This window comes from Coregonus lavaretus (genome assembly GCF_964263955.1).
Source record: "Coregonus lavaretus genome assembly, chromosome: 5".
Classification (NCBI taxonomy): Eukaryota; Metazoa; Chordata; class Actinopteri; order Salmoniformes; family Salmonidae; genus Coregonus; species Coregonus lavaretus.
This window is the reverse complement of record NC_139992.1, coordinates 41324358-41345766: the sequence shown is the minus strand read 5'-3', so window position 1 is coordinate 41345766 and position 21409 is coordinate 41324358. Positions and strand designations below refer to the sequence as shown.

At 44.8% G+C, this 21409-nt stretch overlaps 4 protein-coding genes across 6 annotated transcripts in view; 2 read left to right on the top strand and 2 right to left on the bottom strand.

Moving 5' to 3' along the window:
* Positions 1-317: 317 nt before the first annotated feature.
* On the bottom strand, positions 318-1955 carry LOC311129141 (E3 ubiquitin-protein ligase TRIM39-like; the record flags this gene model as incomplete). Its single annotated transcript, XM_084161437.1, has 1 exon — positions 318-1955. The coding sequence occupies one exon, from the start codon at positions 1953-1955 to the stop codon at positions 318-320; it is 1638 nt and encodes a 545-aa protein (XP_084017563.1).
* A 1790-nt stretch (positions 1956-3745) lies between these two features.
* On the bottom strand, positions 3746-6312 carry LOC311129147 (nuclear transcription factor Y subunit beta-like). 2 transcript variants are annotated; one of them, XM_084161446.1, is made up of 7 exons: positions 6212-6312; positions 5512-5608; positions 5188-5318; positions 4855-5052; positions 4649-4727; positions 4383-4462; positions 3746-4294 (listed from the first exon to the last, which is right to left on the bottom strand). In XM_084161446.1, exons 2-7 carry the CDS (start codon positions 5606-5608, stop codon positions 4262-4264), a joined length of 618 nt encoding a protein of 205 aa, XP_084017572.1. In that variant the 5' UTR covers positions 6212-6312; the 3' UTR covers positions 3746-4261. The 2 variants fall into 2 exon arrangements, with proteins under 2 accessions (XP_084017572.1, XP_084017573.1); XM_084161447.1 differs by having other exon boundaries at positions 6237-6292.
* A 403-nt stretch (positions 6313-6715) lies between these two features.
* On the top strand, positions 6716-15662 carry LOC311129256 (thioredoxin reductase 1, cytoplasmic-like; the record flags this gene model as incomplete). Its single annotated transcript, XM_084161550.1, has 10 exons — positions 6716-6743; positions 8583-8654; positions 8760-8870; positions 9121-9207; positions 9688-9832; positions 9889-10045; positions 10168-10275; positions 10651-10746; positions 14946-15080; positions 15597-15662. The coding sequence occupies 10 exons, from the start codon at positions 6716-6718 to the stop codon at positions 15660-15662; spliced, it is 1005 nt and encodes a 334-aa protein (XP_084017676.1).
* Positions 15663-19189: 3527 nt separating this feature from the next.
* The window catches only part of LOC311129145 (carbohydrate sulfotransferase 11-like), a 67412-nt gene continuing 65192 nt past the window's right edge, over positions 19190-21409 (top strand). Inside the window, exon 1 of one of the 2 annotated variants that reach the window (XM_084161444.1) lies at positions 19190-19392. In XM_084161444.1, the coding sequence (XP_084017570.1) occupies positions 19290-19392 (103 nt within the window). In that variant the 5' untranslated portion in view covers positions 19190-19289. Of the gene's footprint in view, positions 19408-21409 lie in introns of both variants that reach the window. The other variant, XM_084161443.1, reaches the window with a different exon arrangement.

Sequence of the window (21409 nt, the reverse complement as noted above, 5' to 3'; positions counted from 1 at the left end):
TATTTCTTGCTTCTACTGTATGATTCCAAATGCAGGATTCAAGTTTATTAATGGTTATTAGAGATATACAGTGTAAACAATAAATGAGCTTCAAAAACAAACATATTGCTTATATTATTTCAGGATCAAAAATTCCTACGAAATGTAACTCCCAGATATGAATCCTACCTTATTATGAGCCTGGAGAGATGTTCTTATATCTTACAATGCTGGTGGACACAAACAACCACCATCAGTAATAACATTACAGTTAAATATTCTCCCTGGTGTATGACAGCATTTACTAAATGTACTGGTTATTTAGTTCAGTTTAGAACTCAGTCTGTGTGATTGAAAGGAGAGATTATCAGAGGGGCAGAGTTTTCACCTTTAACATTGCCAGGGCCAAAGAATGGATAGAGTTTCTCAGTGAAGGTGCAGCCAGTGAAAGAGTAGATATGAGAACTGGCCTCCACATCATAAAAGGAGACCTGACCCTCCTCATAATCCACAAACACCCCCACTTTCTGGGGCTTCTCTCTGAGGTATAAGCAGACACGGGAGTAGGTACAGGCTGAGTACTTACTGCCATCCCTCAGGACCACAGCCCAGCATCCATTTAATGGGCTCTTTGAGACCTTCCGCTTCCTGTTGATGGACTCTCTGGCCACTCCTAAAGTCCACATAGTTTTCATCTGAACATTCACCTCATAGTAAAATCTCCCTGAGGAGAAGCCCTCATTTCCTAGGACATTTAAAGCTCTATCAAACCTTTTTGGATTATATGGAAGATTAAGCCGTGTGCCTCCGTGTCTCACCCGTTTCCCATCTTCAGACAGGATGAGGTAGGGATGTGCTGTATCAGGATCCAGAGTCACATCCACTGCATACTGCTGAATCCTCTTCAGTTTGACTTCAGGCAGCTTCTCCATCTCTTTATTCAGTGTCTCCTCCAGCTGAGAAACAGCTCTCCTCACAGTCTCCATACACAGATCACTGTGAACACTGATCCTAGACCAGTCCTTGGTGGGTGGAGGGGTGCCCAGGGATGGAAAGCTCTGTAGGAGGTGGAGGTGGTCCTCACTGAGTGAGAGCTGCTCCAGCTCAGTGCTTCTCCTCTTTAGCTCAGTGATTTCCTGGTCCTGCTCTTTAATGAGCCCTTCAGCCTGCCTCTCTGCTGCTTTCTGCTTCTCCTCAATCACCTCAATGAGCTCAGCCTGGCTTCTCTCAATGGAGCGCACCAGAGCAGTGAAGACCTGCACACTGTCTGATATCTCTCTTTCTGCATCTTTCTTGCTGAGATCTACTGAGTCTTTGATCTCCTGCACCTTCTGTAGTCTCTCCTGGATCATCTGCTGAACTTCTGCCTCAGTCTTCCCCAGTTTAGCCCTGTTCTCTCCATACTCTTCCTCTAGAGGGACAGTGTCATGAGTCATGTGGTCTGCTTTCAAGCACAAGACACAAACACAAGTCTGGTCACTCCTACAGAACAGCTCTAGAGGTCTGTCATGCTTCTTACACATCCTGTCTTCCAGGTTCTCCACAGGGTTGATCAGCTTGTGTCTCTTTAAGGCTGCAACTCTCTGATGAGGCTCCAGGTGAGTCTCACAGTAAGAGGTCTGACACACCAGACAGGACTTCAGGGCCTTGAGCTTCGTCCCAGTGCAGAAGTCACAGGGGATGTCTAGGGGTTGAGCAGGACATTGTTCTGGGCTGCTGGTAGCTTTCACTTCAACTGTCTGCCTGAACTGAGCAACCATCTCAGAAATGAAAGTATTGACAAACAGATCTGGTCTCTTATCAAATGTTTTTTTACACATTGGACACTGGCACAGGTCACTGGTATCCCAGTATCCACTGATACAGGCCTTGCAGAAGTTGTGTCCACATGGAATAGAGACTGGCTCAGTGAACACATCCAAACAGATAGAGCACAGGAACTGCTCTTCAGACAGAAGACTGCTGGAGGTAGCCATATCTAGACAGAGACCAGAGGTGAAACCATAAACCATTTCTTGGAGTTGTCAACATTGCCTTATGGGATCATAGTAACTGATATTGATACATGATGTTAAAACATATATAAAAGTCCTATAACCAAAGTACAAAATGTTTAACATATACATTGAACAAAAATATAAATGCAACATGCAACAATTTCAAAGAATTTACTGAGTTAGTTCATATAAGGAAATCAGTCAATTTAAATAAATAAATTAGGCCCTAATCTATGGATTTCACATGACTGGGAATACAGATCTGCATCTGTTGGTCACAGATACCTTAAATAAAGGTAGGGGCGAGGATCAGAAAACCAGTCAGTATCTGGTGTGACCACCATTTGCCTCATGCAGCGCAACACATCTCCTTTGCATAGAGTTAATCAGGCTGTTGATTGTGTTCTGTGGAATGTTGTGCCACTCTTCAATGGCAGTGCGAAGTTGCTGGATATTGGCAGGAACTGGAACACGCTGTCGTATACGTTGAGCCAGAGCATCCCAAACATGCTCAATGGATGTCTGGTGAGTATGCAGGCCATGGAAGAACTGGGACATTTTCAGCTTCCAGGAATTGTGTACAGATCCTTATGACATGGGGCCATGTATTATCATGCTGAAACATGAGGTGATGGCGGCGGATGAATGTCACAACAATGGGCCTCAGGATCTCGTCATGGTATCTCTGTGCATTCAAATTGCCATTGATAAAATGCCATTGTGTTAGTTGTCCGTAGCTTATGCCCATACCATAAACCCACCTCCACCATGGGGCACTGTTCACAACGTTGACATCAGCAAACCACTCGCCCATACGACACCATACACATGGTCTGCGATTGTGAGGCTGGTTGGACATGCTGCCAAATTCTTTAAAATGACGGAGGCGGCTTATGGTAGAGAAATGAACATTACATTATCTGGCAACAGCTCTGGCGGACATTCCTGCAGTCAGCATGCCAATTGCATGCTCCCTCAACTTGAGACAGCTGTGGCATTGTGTAATGACAAAACTGCACATTTTAGAGTGGCTTTTTATTGTCCCCAGCACAAGGTGTAATGATCATGCTGTTTAATCAGCTTCTTGATATGCTACACCTGTCAGGTGGATGGATTATCTTGGCAAAGGAGAAATGCTCACTAACAGGGATGTTAACAAATTTGTGCACCAAATTTGAGAGAAAAAGCTTTTTGTGCATATGGAAAATGTCTGTTATCTTTTATTTCAGCACATGAAACATGGGACTTACACTTTACATGTTGCGTTTATATTTTTGTTCAGTGTAAATAAAAAGGAATGTGAATGGTAAATAATGTAAAGCTTATCTTCAATTTAATATTTCTTAATCTCTCTACTCACCTGTACAGTATGTTTGTGGATAACACTGTCCTTGGTGTCAAAGGGTTGGAGACTCTGCATATAGTCTGAAGGTGTTGCTGTTTAAGGGATATCTGAAGTGCTGGGGAGTTTGGTCCCATACACAATATACTGTCTCTCTACTTAAGTTTCACTTTGTGTACATCACAAAGTGATGTTAATACTGCTCCTCCCCACCAGATACTGCTGTGTGATTCTCTTCCTGGAACAGTTAACCCTTTACATGGCTGAACTGTAACTGATCATTTTTTGTCACTGATTAAAACAGTATTAATTGACGTCCCGTACCAGGAAGAAATTAAATCTACTTCACCCCTGGTTATTACAGTAGCTATGAAAAGATTGGTGTAATTATTCAGATGTGTGTAAAGATGTCGATGACAACCAGAAGTTATTGGGTCACTTGGATTTTTATTCAAAGGATTTATGTCACATTAAAGCACATGGTACTAGTTTGTCCAATTAGAAAAGAGCAGACATTAAGGGCACCTCTCCTCATAAAAAAAATAAAATAAAAAAAAAGTTAGCTAAAAAACAAACGCCCCATTCCACCCGATTCCCCTCCCAAACCTGCATAAAACAATTAATGTACAAAAACAAACTATCTGGTCCGAAAAGCATAAAAAATTAAGTATCCCAAACTGGTTGAAAGATGCACTCTAAACCTTGTGGCATCTCATGACTACGTACTACATTTAGAGAACAGACTTGTACATTTGCATGACAGGGTTGTGTCAACCACAACATCCCCTCCCACCCATAACAGCCCAACTCCAAGGCCTCCTGTCCATCTGATGATTGCTTTTGACGGTGGGGTCATACGCTCAGCCTATGGTTAGCCTATGGTCGCCAGGCCTGTGTCTGTGCGGTCGATGGCCGCCGCGGTCAGAGCAGGAGCAAGGCCTCGTCATGAGAACTGGATCTGCTGCACGCCAGGAATCTACAGGAGCAAACAGAGGTAATGGAGAGAACGGTCATGGATATATCGTAATGGTTTAGTTCTGGTTAAAATTTCTGATGTCACTTACCTGTTGATATGAGGTGGTGTACACCATGACGTTCTGCTGTTGGCCGTCGGCTGTTATTATTCCGGCTGGCAGTTGATTAGCTGGAATGGAGGGAAGAGGACGTTACAAAACCGTCCACAGCACAATATAATATGCCATTTAGCAGACGCTTTTATCCAAAGCGACTTAGTCATGCGTGCATACATTTTACATATGTATGCATGCATGACTAATGCCTCTACTTTAGTATGAGATGACAAAATTGAGAACTGTTCTGAACCACTTACTGAAGCTGTCGTCTGTAAGCTCCTCCCCCAGGCCTTCTCCCACCGACACACCTGGGATTCCCTTCTCCCCCTTCATCGCCTAGGAAACAACAACGTATTGTGAGAGATGAAATAGCATGTGATGTGCAATTGTGCGTTTGTTCATGGACACTTGTGACTGTGTGTGAGACTAATTGTCAGAACAGAAGAAGTGTGTTTAGTCATACCTCTCTGAACTTCTGCAGGTAGAGTTTGAGGGGCTCCACGTACATGTCGAAGCCCAGGGTTGACATGGCAAACAGGATGTCCTCTCCATTGATGGTCTTCCTTTTCTCCTGGTGGCAGCGCTCGCTGGCCTCCGACGTGATGAAGCTGATGAACTCGCTGACACACTCCTGCACACACTCTTTGGCGTCTTTCGCTATCTGTGTGACACACAATTTAGGACAAAGAGGAATAGGATGAGGATGTTACTAAACGTTTTACTACGGTGTGCAATAATGAATACGACAAACGTCTTGCTCTCACACAGCCTACACACACACACACACCATGGTTACCTTCCCGGTCTGTGGGATGCCGTTCTTCATGATGCGTGCCACGTTAGCGATGGGGAGGTAGATATCCTGCTCCCGGAAGTTCTCCTTCATGCCCCCGTCCTCATGGTCGTTCAGACTCTCCTCTCCATCATCTTCATCACACATATTATTAAATGGAAAACATGGATCATTGATTGATGCATTCGCTACTGACACTGTTGCATTGAGATTGAGAGAATGTGATGAACCTAGCTACAGTACATTTTGATTGGGGGATTTCTATTCATGATACACCCACACCTGGTTCCCCAATTAGGGTTGAATTTATCAGCTGATGCCCCTTACCATCTTGAGACTGGAGTACATATCCTCCTGACATGTATTCTCCAGAGAGCCCTAACGTTAGCTGGGAGGCGTCGGTGGTGGAACGGTCTTCTTCCATCTGGAACAAAGGACTACATGGTTTGACTCAAATAGCTGAATTGTTGAAAGGCACGTACTATTGACTGGGCAGCTAGCTAAACAATAATGTATAGTTTAGCTAGCTGGCTAAGTGTTCTACCAAATTAGTTAATTTCGCTGGCCAAGTGAGTGGTTGTTTGCTAAATGGGAAGCTAGCTAGCTAACGTTAGCTATCAAATATTTCTTGCAAAATATAATTTGGACAAAGGAAGCAATAGCTTTAGTTAGCTAGCCATTTGACCCTCACACATTTTGATTGACTAATCAACGACTATTGTTGCAACGAAACCATTCTGGGTACAATTTAACGTTATCCTGTAGCCACATGGGTTGTCTTATTGCAAGACCTCTCTGTTCACAATGAAATTCCATATCGGGAGTTCGAATTCCGGCCTGTTCTTTGTATCGAAAACTGAGGCAGGGATACATGGCATGAAATGAAGCTAATTCATCATTTTTACTAGATACTTCCTGCTCGCAAACAATCCTTCACGCAAAAAATACAAATCAGTCAGAGACGGACATTTCCATTCCAGCTAACGAGGAATTGGTTAGCAATCATTGGCCGGAGCCAGGCACAAACCTGCGATGAAGCACTGGTTGGTTACCTTCTCAAAACGGCCGTTGGTTGGACAGAAAATGGCTGCGAAAGAACCAGTCCCAGCGCCGAGCTACGCGTCCTCCCAAAATACAGTGCACTACCTCCCCTGACCGCCAGACGGCCGTTTTGCCAGTGTCACCCTCCCACTGAATGATACCTAGTATCTACACAACTGTAAAAAGCTGTTCTACTCAAAAGCTACCCTCCCTTTATCTATGTGCATGTGTTAACATTTTATTGTTTCAAATAAAAGCTTTGACTGATACAATGTAATGGTGATGCCACCATGCAATATCTATTTTATGATTACAGAAGAACAGGGTGTTTTCATTACATAGCAGACCTAGTGCAAAATTGTATTGCATTTAACACACTTACTGATTGATTGAATATATTATTGTGAATTGACATTATTACAGTGATATTAATATCCGTGCGTTTGCCTGTTATCAAAACGAGTGAACATCAGCGCAGCACCTTTTGCGCATGCGTTTGAGTACTGTCCCCCTGACAGGTAACCAACATCTGCACACTCGCTGACGGTCGAGACAGATTTTTCAGAGAAACTATTTGTAAAAGTTCACTGCTATAACTTACTTCTTCCAGAATCATCTTGAAAGATAGAAGATACTGCATAGAACTTTCCAACAACACGTTCCGTTGGTGGGACTCATATTTTATATAATTTATTTACGCAGTGTGTTGGTAAATACATATTGTATGCTTCTCTTTGGATCCTGTTTCTCTACGAAATCAGATTATTAATTAAATTATATGGACCCATCCAATATGATTTATTTATTGATAAGCAATAATATAATCAAATATTTTTTTGAAATTCTGTGGTATAACGTTCACTCTGACTCATAAAGACTGTCGATGTGCCCTTGAGCAAGGCACTTAACCCTAATTGCTCCTGTAAGTCGCTCTGGATAAGAGCGTCTGCTAAATGACAAAAATAAATAAATAAAATAAAGAAAAAGTGCAGCTCTGATTTTATCCAACAGGTGGCTACATTGCACCAACATATATTGAAATGAGGCAGTGAGGAACTGTAAACTTCACGAGTCCCAGTCGAATTGATTGACATAATATCATAAACGGTACAATGGTCTGTGCTTCTACTGCTGATGCAAATATTTATTGAAAAATGCCATAACTTGTATTTTTACAAACCTTCACTATGTTTCACTCTGAGACCACATGTCGTTCTAATTCCATCCCACTCAAATATGGATCAGACATGGGTGTTGAAATGGGTGTGTAAATAAAAGGGTGTTTTTCTGTTGCAATAGAAGAGGTCCTATAACAATATTTATCTGAAAGGTTGCAAAAATCTCCACACTTTCCACACTGCTTGCACCACCTTTGATATAAATACCCTTAGACTGAAATGTTAAATCCTTTTAAAGATTCATTTTTTAAGACCGCATAATGTATTTCAAATTCAGAGTGATTTGAGGTGACACATTTTCTCAGGGGTTATTGGAGGAATTATACATGTGGTGTGCTAATATTCACCCAGAGAGACAAAGAAGCACACTTCAAAGAAGTCCTTTTGTGCTCAAGGTTGTGATTTAGCCTAATTTCCTTCTCTATTGGAAATATCCAAGAGCTAATGCATACTGTATGACTAGTACGGACCCTAATGCGCTCTCTCTCTCCCCCTCTCCCTCTCCCTCTCCCTCCCTCCCTCCCTCCCTCAGGCATATGAGGTGGAGGACTTGACTGTAACAGACATCCCCTGACTGCTCTGTGTGTCTAGATCAAAGACGTATGGCATCTCATCAACAATTATTACAAATCCCATATTGGAGCATCACTGTAGGGTGACTAAGCTTGTCCCACTGACAGGACAGGGTTATATCTTTCCAGTCATTAATAACATTTTTTCAAGTTTAATCCATTCTCCCCTGCAGTCTTTCTTAATTATCTTTCTATCTTGATCACTATATGTCCGTTTGAATCTCTTTTTTTGCTTCTTTCTGGGATTTGCACCCTCTTCAGAGGTCAGATATTCCCTCTCTCTACCTGTAGTCAACCTGCATAAACCTGTGTTAACCCCAATTGGCTGTGAGACAGCCTACACACACTAACCTGTTTAATCAGCAGTCATCTGATCTGGCCAATGTTCACAGTGTGTCCAAGCATACTGTGATAATTATCATATATATTGATTTTATGCTAATGAGATGAGCTGTTATATTCTGAAATCCAGAGATCAGTGAAAATGAGAGGAAGGAACTTGACAGTGGGAGGATGTGGGATTTTACTTTATCCGACTGATACCTCTCTTTACCCTCACTCACTTCTCTGTCCGTATTCCCCCTTTCTTTTCCCCCTTCTCTCTCAGGAAGCTGCTGGCTTTGGGAGGAGGTGCTGGTCCTTGACTTGGTGGCTCCCACTCCTAAAGGCACTAAATGGGGTGTGTGATGCAGACAGTGTTTTCATCATATTGTCTATTACTTCATTACATAATATCATTTTGTGCTCAATAATTTAATAATTATTGACTTTCCCTGTCCTTCAGGTCTAGGTGGTTCCAGTATTCTCAGGAAGCTCATGCACCAAGCCTCCCTGCTGGGAAAAGCCATCCAGGATGCCCGGAAGTACGGCTGGAAGTTTGAGGAACAGGGTGAGAGTTGGAGAGGGTCTGAGGAATCAGTTACTTCCTATTCTATTACAGTACATGATATGTATTTTGTTCCATTGAGTCAATATTGAATGTGTGTTAGTTATCATTCCGTCAAATGTTGTTATCTTTAGTGATATGCGTCCTATCCAGAGTTTAAATGCTAGTGGTTGATTAGATGTTTGCGTTGCTATGTGTCCATATGGTCTGTTGCTATGTGTTATAATGGTATGTTGCTATGTGTTATTATGGTCTGTAGTGTTCCATGGCTGGGGTGAGATGGTGGAGGCAGTACAACAACATGTGAAGTCTGTGAGCTTTGAGCTGAGGAGGGAGCTGAGGGACAGTGACGTCACCTACCTGAACGCCCATGGAGAGATACTTTAGCCACACACTGTACAGGTCAGCATGGGGGAGGGGCTTCTGGACAGGTGAGAATGATGGGAGTAGAGGGAGGTCTGGACAGTTGAACAGGGTGGTGGTGGTGGGTGTAGTGTACAGCTAAGCATGAGGATGCAGTTTGGATAGGGGACTTCAAGCAAGGATTCTCTGTGTTTCCTCACAAGATTTCGATGGTAACGATATTAATATGGTCAGTGAGTTTCATACGCTGGGGTTTTACATGGTGACATTACATTTACATTTGAAACATTTGAGTATCGTAATTTAACAGACGCTCTCATCCAGAGCGATTTACGGTAGTGAGTGCATACATTTTTCGTTCTGGTCCCTCGTGGGAATCGAACACACAAACCTGGCGTTGCAAGCGCCATGCTCTACCAGCTGAGCCACACGGGCTATGGAGGCAGATTTTTACACCGTCACTAACTTAACACACTATTAGTTTTGCAGTATAACAAGCCAGTTGTAATAACTTTATATGTGTGTTTGCAGGTACTGCTGGCTGTAGGAAGAGATGCCTGTGCCGGTAACATTGGTCTTGACCACGTTGGGGTGAAATACAATCAGGAGTGTCTACAACGTGACCATCCTGCTTTTTACACTTCTTTATGACTCCATCCAACAGGACTGGCAGGATCTCTGTGAATGAGAAGGAGCAGAGCAGTGTGGGATATGTGTATACTATGGGGACGGTACAGGAGGGTCGTCCATTGACCACAGCCCTCTCCATGGAGGCTGGACGACTCCTGGCCCGCAGGCTCTATGGAGGACACAGGACAACGGTACTGAGACAGTGACTGGGACTAGGATTACATTTAGATTAAGGTTATGTATAGGTTAAGGGACTAGTGTGACGGTTAGTGTGTGTGTGTGTGTGTGTGTGTCTGTGTGTTCTCATTCCCAGTGTGACTACAGTAACGTCCCCACGGTGCTGTTCGCTCCCATGGAGTACGCTACCTGTGGGCTGTCTGAGGAGAACGCTATTCTCAAGTTTGAAGAGGACAATGTGGAGGTACACATGCATGCATGCACGCACACACACACACACACACACACACACACACACGCACGCACACACACACACACACACACACACACACACACACACACACACACACACACACACACACACACACACACACACACACACACACACACACACACACACACACACACACACACACACACACACACACACACACACATACACACACACACATACACACACACAGTAGTTATGTATTTTATGTCTGTCCTTTATTATTTCTTACTGTTGTTTGCATTGTCGAGAAAGAACCTGCAAGAAAGCATTTAATTGGACGATGTATAGCATGCGTAACCAACCCGTACATAATAAAACTAATAAAACTTGATCTCCTCTCTGTAGGTGTACCATCGCTACTACTGGCCATTGGAGTGGACGGTACCTAGAAGGGACAAGAACTCCTGCTATGCTAAAGTCATCTGCCACATACCTGACCAGGTCAGTACTCACCTTATGATACACTATATATACCAAAGTATGTGGACACCCCTTCAAATTAGTGGATTCGGCTATTTCAGCCACACCCATTGCTGACAGGTGTATAAAATCGAGCACACAGCCATGCAATTTCCATAGACAAACATTGGCAGTAGAATGGCCTTACTGAAGAGCTCAGTGACTTTCAACATGGCACCGTCATAGGATGCCACCTTTCCAACAAGTCAGTTCGTCAAATTTCTGCCCTGCTAGAGCTGTCCCAGTCAACTGTAAGTGCTGTTATTGTGAAGTGGAAATGTCTAGGAGCAACAACAGCTCAGCCACGAAGTGGTAGGCCACACAAGCTCACAGAACAGGACCGCTGAGTGCTGAAGCGTGTAAAAATCCTCGGTTGCAACACTCACTACAGAGTTCCAAACTGCCTCTGGAAGCAACGTCAGCACCAGAACTGTTCATCGGGAGCTTCATGAAATGGGTTTCCATGGCAGAGCAGCCGCTCACAAGCCTAAGATCACCATGCGCAATGAAAAGTGTCGGCTGGAGTGGTATAACGCTCGCTGCCATTGGACTCTGAAGCAGTGGAAACGTGTTCTCTGGAGTGATGAATCACGCTTCACCATCTGGCACTCCGACGGACAAATCTGGGTTTGGCGGATGCCAGGAGAACGCTACCTACCCCAATGCATAGTGCCAACTGTAAAGTTTGGTGGAGGATGAATAATGGTCTGGGGCTGTTTTTCATGGTTCGGGCTAGGCCCCTTAGTTCCAGTGAAGGGAAATCTTAACGCTACATCGTACAATGACATTCTAGACGATTGTTACGGATACAGGTATCCTGTGTCTTTTTGTGTTTTTCCTCTCCTTCTGCCCTAATCACAGGTGTCCTGTATGTTCCTGATTGGTGGTCGTTGAGGTGTCTGCTGATTGCTAAGGTGGACCAATCAGTGAACATTCCTCTGCATTGCACCACCTGTTGCTGGTTTTTCAATCACACATCCCATTGTTTAAAAGCCGGTCAGTTGTGTTTGTTGTGAGAGACTAATTTCTGTATGTGAGTATGGATACTGTGGTGTCCTGTGTTTTGTGTACTCACTAAGTTGCTGGTTACTCTGTTTGGTAATTTTGTTAGAGACTAATTTCTGTATGTGAGTATGGATACTGTGGTGTTTTGTGTACTCACTAAGTTGCTGGTTACTCTGTTTGGTAACTTTGTGTGTTTCTGGGAAAAGGGGAATTTAAGCAAGTTGCCCTTTGGCGTACATTACCCGTAGGAAGAAATCTGTCTAAAAACACTAGTTAGACCTGAGCGGACCACCCACTGTACTTTTGTATGATTAGCAGTAGCTTAGCGGCTCTTGAGGCAGGCAAGATCAGTTTAGGGGTGTTTTACACTATTGTTTCATTTCTTGGGTCCTGCTCAGCCCTTTTTCCCAAACCTTTACCGTGTGTTCAGCAATAAACCTTTTATGTTTGACGGTAGTTTATGGTTGTTGTGTAGTTTTTGTTCTCACTGTTCCATGTCACTGTCACGCTCTGGCTCCGGGACTTTGTGTGTTGAGCCAGGGTGTGTTCGTTTCGTGGTGTTTTGTTTGGTTGGGTGGTTCTATGTGTTGTATTTCTTTGTTTGGTTGAGTGACTCCCAATCAGAGGTAACGAGTGTCAGCTGTTGGTTCGTTGTCTCTGATTGGGAGCCATATTTATACTGTCTGTTTTCACCTTGTGTTTGTGGGTTTTTGTTCCTGTTCAGTCATTGTCACTTTTGGACTTCACGTATCGTCATTTGGTTTTGTTGTTTTCGTGGTTGCTTTATTTAATAAAGTCAACATGTTCGCTACAAACGCTGCGCTTTGGTCCACTCCTTCCTTAGACGATCGTGACAGAAAAACCCACCAAGATGGGACCAAGCAGCGTGTCCAGGAGCCATCGCCAGGGAGATCCCTCACAGATCTCCTTCGCCTCCTGGACTGGGTCAAGCCGAGGGAGGAAGACAAGGGCTTGACGTTATGGCAGAAGGGCGAGAAGCTGGCGAGGGATATGGAGAAGTGGTCCACGGGTAGGAGAGACGCCCCGAAAATTTTTAGGGGGGGGCTCACGACGGCGGACCAGCAGGAGGCCGCGATAGAGCGGTCCAGTGGGTTGCCGGAGAAGGCCGCCGGGTTACGGGGGCCACTGGTAGAAGAGGGGATGGAAGGTGTGGAGGCACGGCGAGAGGTACTGGCGTGTGTTGCCAGTCCGGTCCGGCCCGTTCCAGAGCCCGGTGTAGAACCAGTGGTGTGTGTCCCCAGTACGGTCCGGTCTATTCCTGCTCCCCGCATCGAACCTGCGGTGCGCGTCGCCAGCCCAGTCCGGCCCATTCCTGCTCCCCGCATCAAGTCTGTGGTGCGTCTCGTCAGCCCGGCTCTGCCCGTTCCTGCTCCCCGCACCAGGTCGGGGGTACGCATCGCCAGCCCGGTCCGGCCCATTCCTGCTCCCCGCGTCAAGTCTGTGGTGCGTCTCGTCAGCCCGGCTCTGCCCGTTCCTGCTCTCCGCGCCAAGTCTGTGGTGCGCGTCGCCAGCCCTGTCCGGCCCGTTTCTGCTCTCCGCACCAAGTCTGTGGTGCGCGTCGCCAGCCCAGTCCGGCCCATCCAAGCTCCCCGCACCAGGTCAGTGGTGCGCGTCGTCAGCCCGGTCCGGCTCAGTCCTGCTCCCCGCACCAGGTCAGTGGTGCGCGTCGTCAGCCTGGTCCAGCCCGTTCCTGCTACTCGCACCAAACCAGGGATGCGAGTCGTCAGCCTGGTCCAGCTCGTTCCTCCTACACGCATCAAGCCAGGGGCGCGTGTCGTCAGTCCGGCTCCGACCAGCGGGGCTAGACAGGACCAGGGGTACTTTGGGGGGTTGAAGAGGAGGTGGGGATCAGGGCCGGAGCCAGAACCACCGCCGAGGAGGTATGCCCACCCAGCCCTCCCTTGTTTAGCCTTATTGAGGCGCGGTCGCAGTCCGCGCCTTTAGGGGGGGGTACTGTCACGCTCTGGCTCCGGGACTTTGTGTGTTGAGCCAGGGTGTGTTCGTTTCGTGGGGTTTTGTTTGGTTGGGTGGTTCTATGTGTTGTATTTCTTTGTTTGGTTGAGTGACTCCCAATCAGAGGTAACGAGTGTCAGCTGTTGGCTCGTTGTCTCTGATTGGGAGCCATATTTATACTGTCTGTTTTCACCTTGTGTTTGTGGGTTTTTGTTCCTGTTCAGTCATTGTCACTTTTGGACTTCACGTATCGTCATTTGGTTTTGTTGTTTTCGTGGTTGCTTTATTTAATAAAGTCAACATGTTCGCTACAAACGCTGCGCTTTGGTCCACTCCTTCCTTAGACGATCGTGACAGTCACGCTTATAATTTGCATGAATTATGTTACGGGTCTCTTCTCCATCCACCCTAGACGTTTAAAGCCACGGGGTTCGTAACAACGATTCTGTGCTTCCAACTTTATGGCAACAGTTTCCTGTTTCAGCATGACTATGCCCCGGTGCACAAAGCTAGGTCCATACAGAAATGGTTTGTTGAGATCGGTGTGGAAGAACTTGACTGGCCTGCACAGAGCCCTGACCTCAACCCCATCAAACACCTTTGGGATTAATTGGAACGCCGACTGCGATCCAGGCCTAATCACTCAACATCAGTGCCCGACCTCACTAATGCTCTTGTGGCTGAATGGAAGCAAGTCCCCGCAGCAATGTTCCAACATCTAGTGGAAAGCCTTCCCAGAAGAGTGGAGGCTGTTATAGCAGCAAAGGGGGGACCAACTCCATATTAATGCCCATGATTTTGGAATGAGATGTTCGACGAGCAGGTGTCCACATACCTTTGGTCATGTAATGTATGTGTTTGGGATTTTAGTGCTTTACTTTAAATATCTTTACTCTTGGAGGGTATTCTTTTTCCTCTAGAGCAAGGATGGGCAACTCCAGTCCTCTGGGGCCAGAGTGGTGTCAAACTTTTCCCCCATCCCTAGAAAACACAGCTGATTAAACCAATTATTTGAGTCAGGTGTGTTAGCTGGGGTAAAAGTGTGACACCAGTCAGGCCCCCGAGGACTGGAGTTGCCCATCCCTGCTCTAGAGAAACACTTCTCCATGTTCATTCAGCTTTTGCCACTGTGTATAGGTGTATTTATGTGTGTGTTTTCTGTATATTGTAGTGTGTGTGTGTGTGTTCTGTCTCCTCCACAGGAGCGTGTGGTAGGTCTCCATGTGATGGGGTCCAGTGCAGGGGAGGTGATCCAGGGCTTTGCTGTGGCTCTGAGGTGTGGTCTGATCAAACAGCAGCTGGACACCACCGTGGGACTCCACCCTGTTTGTGCCCAGGTCAGTACGCCAGTTTGCTTACCTCACCATTGCAATAGCTAATGTATGGTGAACAATCCGGCACAAAATGGCCGCCGTACATTATCAAAAGTCCAGCAGTCCCAGATCAACTGTCTCTGATGGTTTTCTTGCTGATAATGCTCCCTGTGTGAATTATTCATATACTTACATTACAAACCACATCACACAGTCCATTTCCTATAAGCTAATACAGGATGGCACCCTCAGCCAATTGTCCTGCTGGGCTGCTTTTCACACTCCTGACACTTTTAAAACTTTATCGAGACTTCAATAGACGGTTTAATGGAGTTTGTAGAACGACTTTAGTTTCCAACTGAGCAGGGAAGATGGGATTTGAGAAGTGTGATATGGCACACAGAGGTTTTATAACAATAGTGCTGGGTGGGGTGGGTTTTTGTTTGGAGAGTTTGAACTTCACACACGCACGTTATCTCTCTCTTGAAAGGGTTTTGAATCTGTTGTTAAATGGTTATAAATTGTGTATCTCTCCCTCAGGTGTTAACCAACCTGACAGTAACCCAGCGTGCCACTGAAGCCATGATGGTGAGAGGGAACTGCTGAGGTTAGCCCCCTGCTGTCAATCACTGTTGCCCATGACAATGGTACAGATAGCAGGGAGAAGCCTGTCAGAACATCCTCAGTGTTGAGTGATGGGCGGCAGGGTGTTCGCTGCTCTGGCACCCCAATGGTGGAACAAGCTCCCTCACGACGCCAGGACAGCGGAGTCACTCACCACCTTCCGGAGACTTTTGAAACCCCACCTCTTTAAGGAATACCTGGGATAGGATAAAGTAATCCTTCTACCCCCCCCAAAAAATAATAAATAAAATAAAATTGTAAAGTGGTTATCCCACTGGCTATAGGGTGAATGCACCAATTTGTAAGTCGCTCTGGATAAGAGCGTCTGCTAAATGACGTAAATGTAAATGTCTGAGTCCGGAGCCTGATTGACAGGTGGGCGGGGACTGACACTGCTGCTGCTGGCCCTAGACACTGGGGTCACTTCCTGTTTACATGTTGTTGTTTTTTTCTCTTTTAAACTCTTTCTTTTGCCATATTAATTAACCAAACTTTGATATTAACCTGCAGAGGCACCTCTGACACCTTTCAGCTGTGAACTCTGCAGTCCATATGAATACTCGGTCTGTGACTGTACTGACTCAGTTTAATGGCTGCTGAGTAGCGATAAAGCCCGGTTTGAGCATTTCCATAAAAACACAGTTCATGCTTTTATGCAGGGTTCTGTAGCTACGGGCTGAAGGGATTTAAGTGCCATAATGTAATGTAATGAACAGGGCGAGATTAAAGTATTATCAGAGTTAAGAAATATTCATTAATAAAATGCTATTTTAATGAGTTAGTTGTTCACATAGGGATACATTAACCTAAGACCACAATCTCTGTCTTTTTCTCACTCTCTCTCTCTCTCTCTCTCTCATTCTCTCTGTCTCAGTGCTGCAGGACATAGTGACTGACTTAAACACTGATGAATATTCACAGGGATCATTAGTAAAGTCTCTCATACTAATGCGGGGAGAGACAGGGGCAAAAGGCTACAACACCTAGAATGATAGAGAACCCCCTTAATAAGGCTATTAACATCACTCACTTCAGACACAAACTTTACCTAGTGTTCAGAGTAAGCACATGTGTGCGCTTGCGTGCATGTCTGTGTTTGTGCTGCATCGCTCTCTCTCTCTCTCTCTCTCTCTCTCTCTCTCTCTCTCTCTCTCTCTCTCTCTCTCTCTCTCTCTCTCTCTCTCTCTCTCTCTCTCTCTCTCTCTCTCTCTCTCTCTCTCTCTCTCTCTCTCTCATACAGACCTCTCTTTTATGCAGACACTTTTTCACCTGTCAGCACATAATCACCGGTATGTCCCCATCGAACACTGTAGAGGCATGCTTCATTAACGATTTAGTTCTGCTTGAGGAAGACATTTTTATTACTGCTTACAGTTCAGCTTGTCCTCTAGACAACCTTGCTATTTATTCCTTATGCAGACACATTGAGCATTCGGAGACTGAGATTGATTACCAATAAGGGAAAGTACACCAGTCTACAAACGCTATTAGAATATAATTAGATCAATAGAAGGAAAGCGGAACAGTGTGTCTGGAGATGTATTTGATATCACCCAGAACAAGTTATTAGGAGTACCATTCAGCTATGTCTCCAATTGTCCCAGTCATAATCATACAACGATACATTGATTCAAACTTTTGTCACTTTGCTTTGGGATCTTTTCAGAAGGTATTTCCATTGGTTTTTAGAATAGATCACTGTGGACTGTGGACTTGCTCAATAGAGCCCCACAGTGGAGGTGTCCTAATACCCATAAAACCTAGCGGTCAAACAGGGAAATGGTTCGAATCATTTTTCCACCATTCATTTTTCCCATTGGGAATTTTAGAAACACTTAAAATAAGTGTAGGCTTACCCTGGCGTGACGTTTTGATAACCGTGTAAATCTCTCTCGGACAAGGTGACTTTTATCAATATATTCAGATCTATTTGCTCTCAGATTCGAAAATGCTAATTAGCGTCAAAGTAGACATCAAACTACAAATCCCTGCAAGCTCCTGCACATCATCTCTAGCTGACACCTTTGCTAACAGTTCACATAATTGTCCAATTAAAGAAATGTAGCCAATTTATTCATTACTACATTTAGCTAACATTAAATAGTTAATCCAGAGATTCGTACCTTTGCCTCGACTCGGCAGTCTCGTCCAGATCATCATGGCATTTGTAGTTCTTTATGATAGCTAATTAGCATTTAATTTTGGGGGGGGCTAAATACAGGCGAATATATTGATAAACGACACCTTGTCCTAGAGAGATTTACACAGTTATCAAAATGTCACGCCAGGGTAAGCCCCCCCAATAGGTGCACGTTTTGTTTTTTGCCCTAGCAATGCACAGCTGATTCAAATAAGCAAAGCTTGATGATGAGTTGATAATTTGAATCAACTGTGTAGTGCTAGGGCAAAAACCAAAACTCTATTCTATGGCCCCTTTAAAAATAAATCTGTCAACCACTGACACTAGGTGGTGCTATAATACCCATACCCGTAGTATTGAGGAATTACCACATTGGCATACCGTATCCTCCTATGGCCACTGCAAGACTGGCAAGGCAACATCCAACGGGTAAAATGTTTGTCAATTTTAGCCATGTCATATTCAGGTAATACAAATATATTCAATTCATAACTCACTAGCCTGATTTGACAAAATTATTTGATTGAAATTCAATTAACTCAATTGATTTGTGTGCAATTAAAATAACTAAATATGGTATTCTTGGCCTTGAACTAAAACTCCCATCACTGGACTTGAACAAGAACCATCTATCTAATCTATAGATGCGCGCAATTAAATTAGCTACGCACTTTCACGCACAAACTGATCCGTAAACCATTCTCATACAAGAACGCCTGTTTGTACAGTAGCCTACGTCATGTCATCTCTGTTATAATGAACAGTTTCCCCATGTCTGTGTCATGTCAGGAGCATCGATCTAGTTTACATTTTAGTAATTTAGCAGACGCTCTTATCCAGAGTGACTTACATGAGCAATTAGGGTTAAGTGCCTTGCTCAAGGGCACATCGACTGATTTTTCACCTAGTCAGCTCGGGGATTAGAACCAGCGACCTTTCGGTTACTGGCACAACGCTCTTAACCACTAAGCTACCTGCCGCCCTAGTTCTCTGTTAGTGATCACCTGTTCTTGGTGTGAGAGGAATGTGAATTAATTAATCTTACACAGTCACTCACTCAGATGGTGAACTTGTATCTTTCCATAAAGAATCTTATTACAAGGGGGATACACTTAGACATATTTAGACACATACAAAAATAAATATATAGCAATGTGGTATAAAACCATTGCCCACAATTTATTTCTCAGTGTGCGACGTGAGATAACGGTTTACTCTTCTCCCTTGCTCATCGCGTTTGGGCGCGCTCATTTTCTGTTGCAAGAGGGGGCAGAATCGTTGTCTTGCTTCCCCTGTAGTTTAGCAGGGAAGGACGAATAGTACAGTCCAGAGCAAGAGCATTGAGCTCATTGAGCAGCGGACAATTGCAGCGAGTATCACCATCAGTACCACAACGGCACGTTAAGCCCCGGTGCTCATACCGACCGACCTCCACACCAAATATCCGCAACAGTCATTCCCTGCCAGCCATGAAACAGACTCTGCTCGAACTGATGAGGATGAGCAGAATATGCCGGATGGTACTCGCCACTTGTTTGGGATCTTTTATTCTGGTCATCTTTTATTTCCAAAGTATGTTCCAACCAGGTAGGTAGGATCTCTCTGTCTCTCTCGAATTTGCACTGTGTTGTGGTCAATGATCTGTGACGTCCTCTCACTGCTGCCCAGTGCCCACTCTGTTGTGCCATGTTGACATCGATGTATTTGTTGACTATGTGTTGAATTATGCATTTTATAAATAATGACTAGGTTGTAACATCTATCGTGCGGACGCGTAATTCCATCCCGTGTCGCGGAGGTTGGGAAATAATTTGTTGCCTGTTTTAGGTCAAACACTATCACATAGATTGTTCGTTTATGCAGTTGATTGTATAGGCTATTTGTGCCAGAGGCAGTAATCTCTTGGGGAACATGCACGACGTGTGTTTTGAGATTGTGGTATGCATCGCCTGTAGTCGCGGGCGTTCTCGCTGGTATGGATGGCTGGATGGATGCTTTTTGTCTCCCTCCAGTCAGTTTGGCTGAAGTGGACCCTGTGATATTGCAACCGGCACCGTTCGGCCGCGGCCGTACAGTAGAGGCTCTGTACCATGAATCAATGACCCCTGCTTTCAGACGCGCAAGGATCGCACTGTACAAACAGGAACATGCCTCAATATTGACCTACAACAGGTTTACTGTAACGCGAAATTATTTCTGAGCAACTCTGTGGCGCTGTTAAATTCCTCCCATGACTGAAACTGTTTCATTTGAGCTCCTGTGCCATGCCATGGTCCAGGATCAGAGAGGTGGCAAAAATACACTTTTTAGAAAGGGAGATGAAAGACTTATATGTAAATAACAATATGCCATTTAGCAGACGCTTTTATCCAAAGCGACTTACAGTCATGCGTGCATACATTTTTTGTGAATGGGTGGTTCCCGGGGATCGAACCCACTACCTTGGCGTTACAAGCGCCGTGCTCTACCAGCTGAGCTACAGAGGACATCTGTAGCTCATAAATGACGTATGAGAGGAAAAAAACGTGTGATTTAATGACCTAAATTATGTTGAAAACACTGGCTATGCTTTATTTCAATGTGGCCACGTCTCTATTTGCAGTAGTAGGGAATATAGTTATGTAAATAATAATAATAGGGTATTGTGCCATGTAGACTTATCCCAGCCAAAGTGACCGTATTATTGCTAAAGATGATTTTGCAGTCATACTTTATTCGTTCCCCTCCTTTGATTAAAAGTTGTGTCCGAAAAGGGAACAAGGTGGTAATGGATTTTATTGAAAGGAAGGGGAATATCAGAAAATGCATTGTACTAAGGAAGAACCAAGTACTAATGCGTAAAACTCAAATTGCCACGCCGTACCTCCACATCATTTGGTGGAATTTCTGAGGCCCCTGTTGTGAGTCATCAATGTAGGTTACACCCGCGACGGGGCTCTCATCACTAGACTACTGCACCGGAATGCATGGCGTCCCTGTTCCCTAACGAATTCCGTTAACCAAACAACACCGTGGAGACTGCCCCCAGTATCTGTGAGTTAGTGCACACACAGATACTGGGACACGTGGAGAAATGCTTTCCAGCTGTGACATTCAAAGACAAAAGGCTGAGGGGCTGCTATAGGGTTCCTCTCCCAGGCATAGGGGTAGAGGCATGCATGGACCTATCTCGTTTTAGAAGAGGGGACATCCGAAAGTGTTACATGTAATTGTTTTGTGTGTGTGTGTGGTGGAGCGGATGTGTGGTGTGTTTAATGGTAGTGGGGTTTTAGTGTTTGGGATTATGAAGCGCTCATATGGGTGAGACCAGGGATTGACATTAAGGGTTGCCCTTTTGCCAGAGGCAAGTGAACTAAGCGGTCGGGCAAATTAAGTCTGATCTGAGGTTGCCCCATTAAAGGCAGGTGAACCGAACTGCAAAGTATTCCAGTAGCTAAAACTGTTCTGTCTGGTTCCTGCCCATTCCTTAAGTGAATAACGGACAATGTCTGACATTTCGGTGTGTAATTGCGTGTATTTCTATACCTCTTGACCCCCCCCCCCCACACACACACTCACACAATACAGCCTAAGAACATGACAGACTGAA

Coding starts and splice junctions, on each gene's coding strand:
- LOC311129147 (XM_084161446.1), bottom strand. CDS start 5,608: ATGGAAGAAGACCGTTCCACCACCGACGCCTCCCAGCTAACGTTAGGG. Junction 4,728..4,854: donor ACCTGCAGAAGTTCAGAGAG/GTATGACTAAAC, acceptor GTTGTTTCCTAG/GCGATGAAGGGGGAGAAGGG. Junction 4,295..4,382: donor ACACCACCTCATATCAACAG/GTAAGTGACATC, acceptor TTGCTCCTGTAG/ATTCCTGGCGTGCAGCAGAT.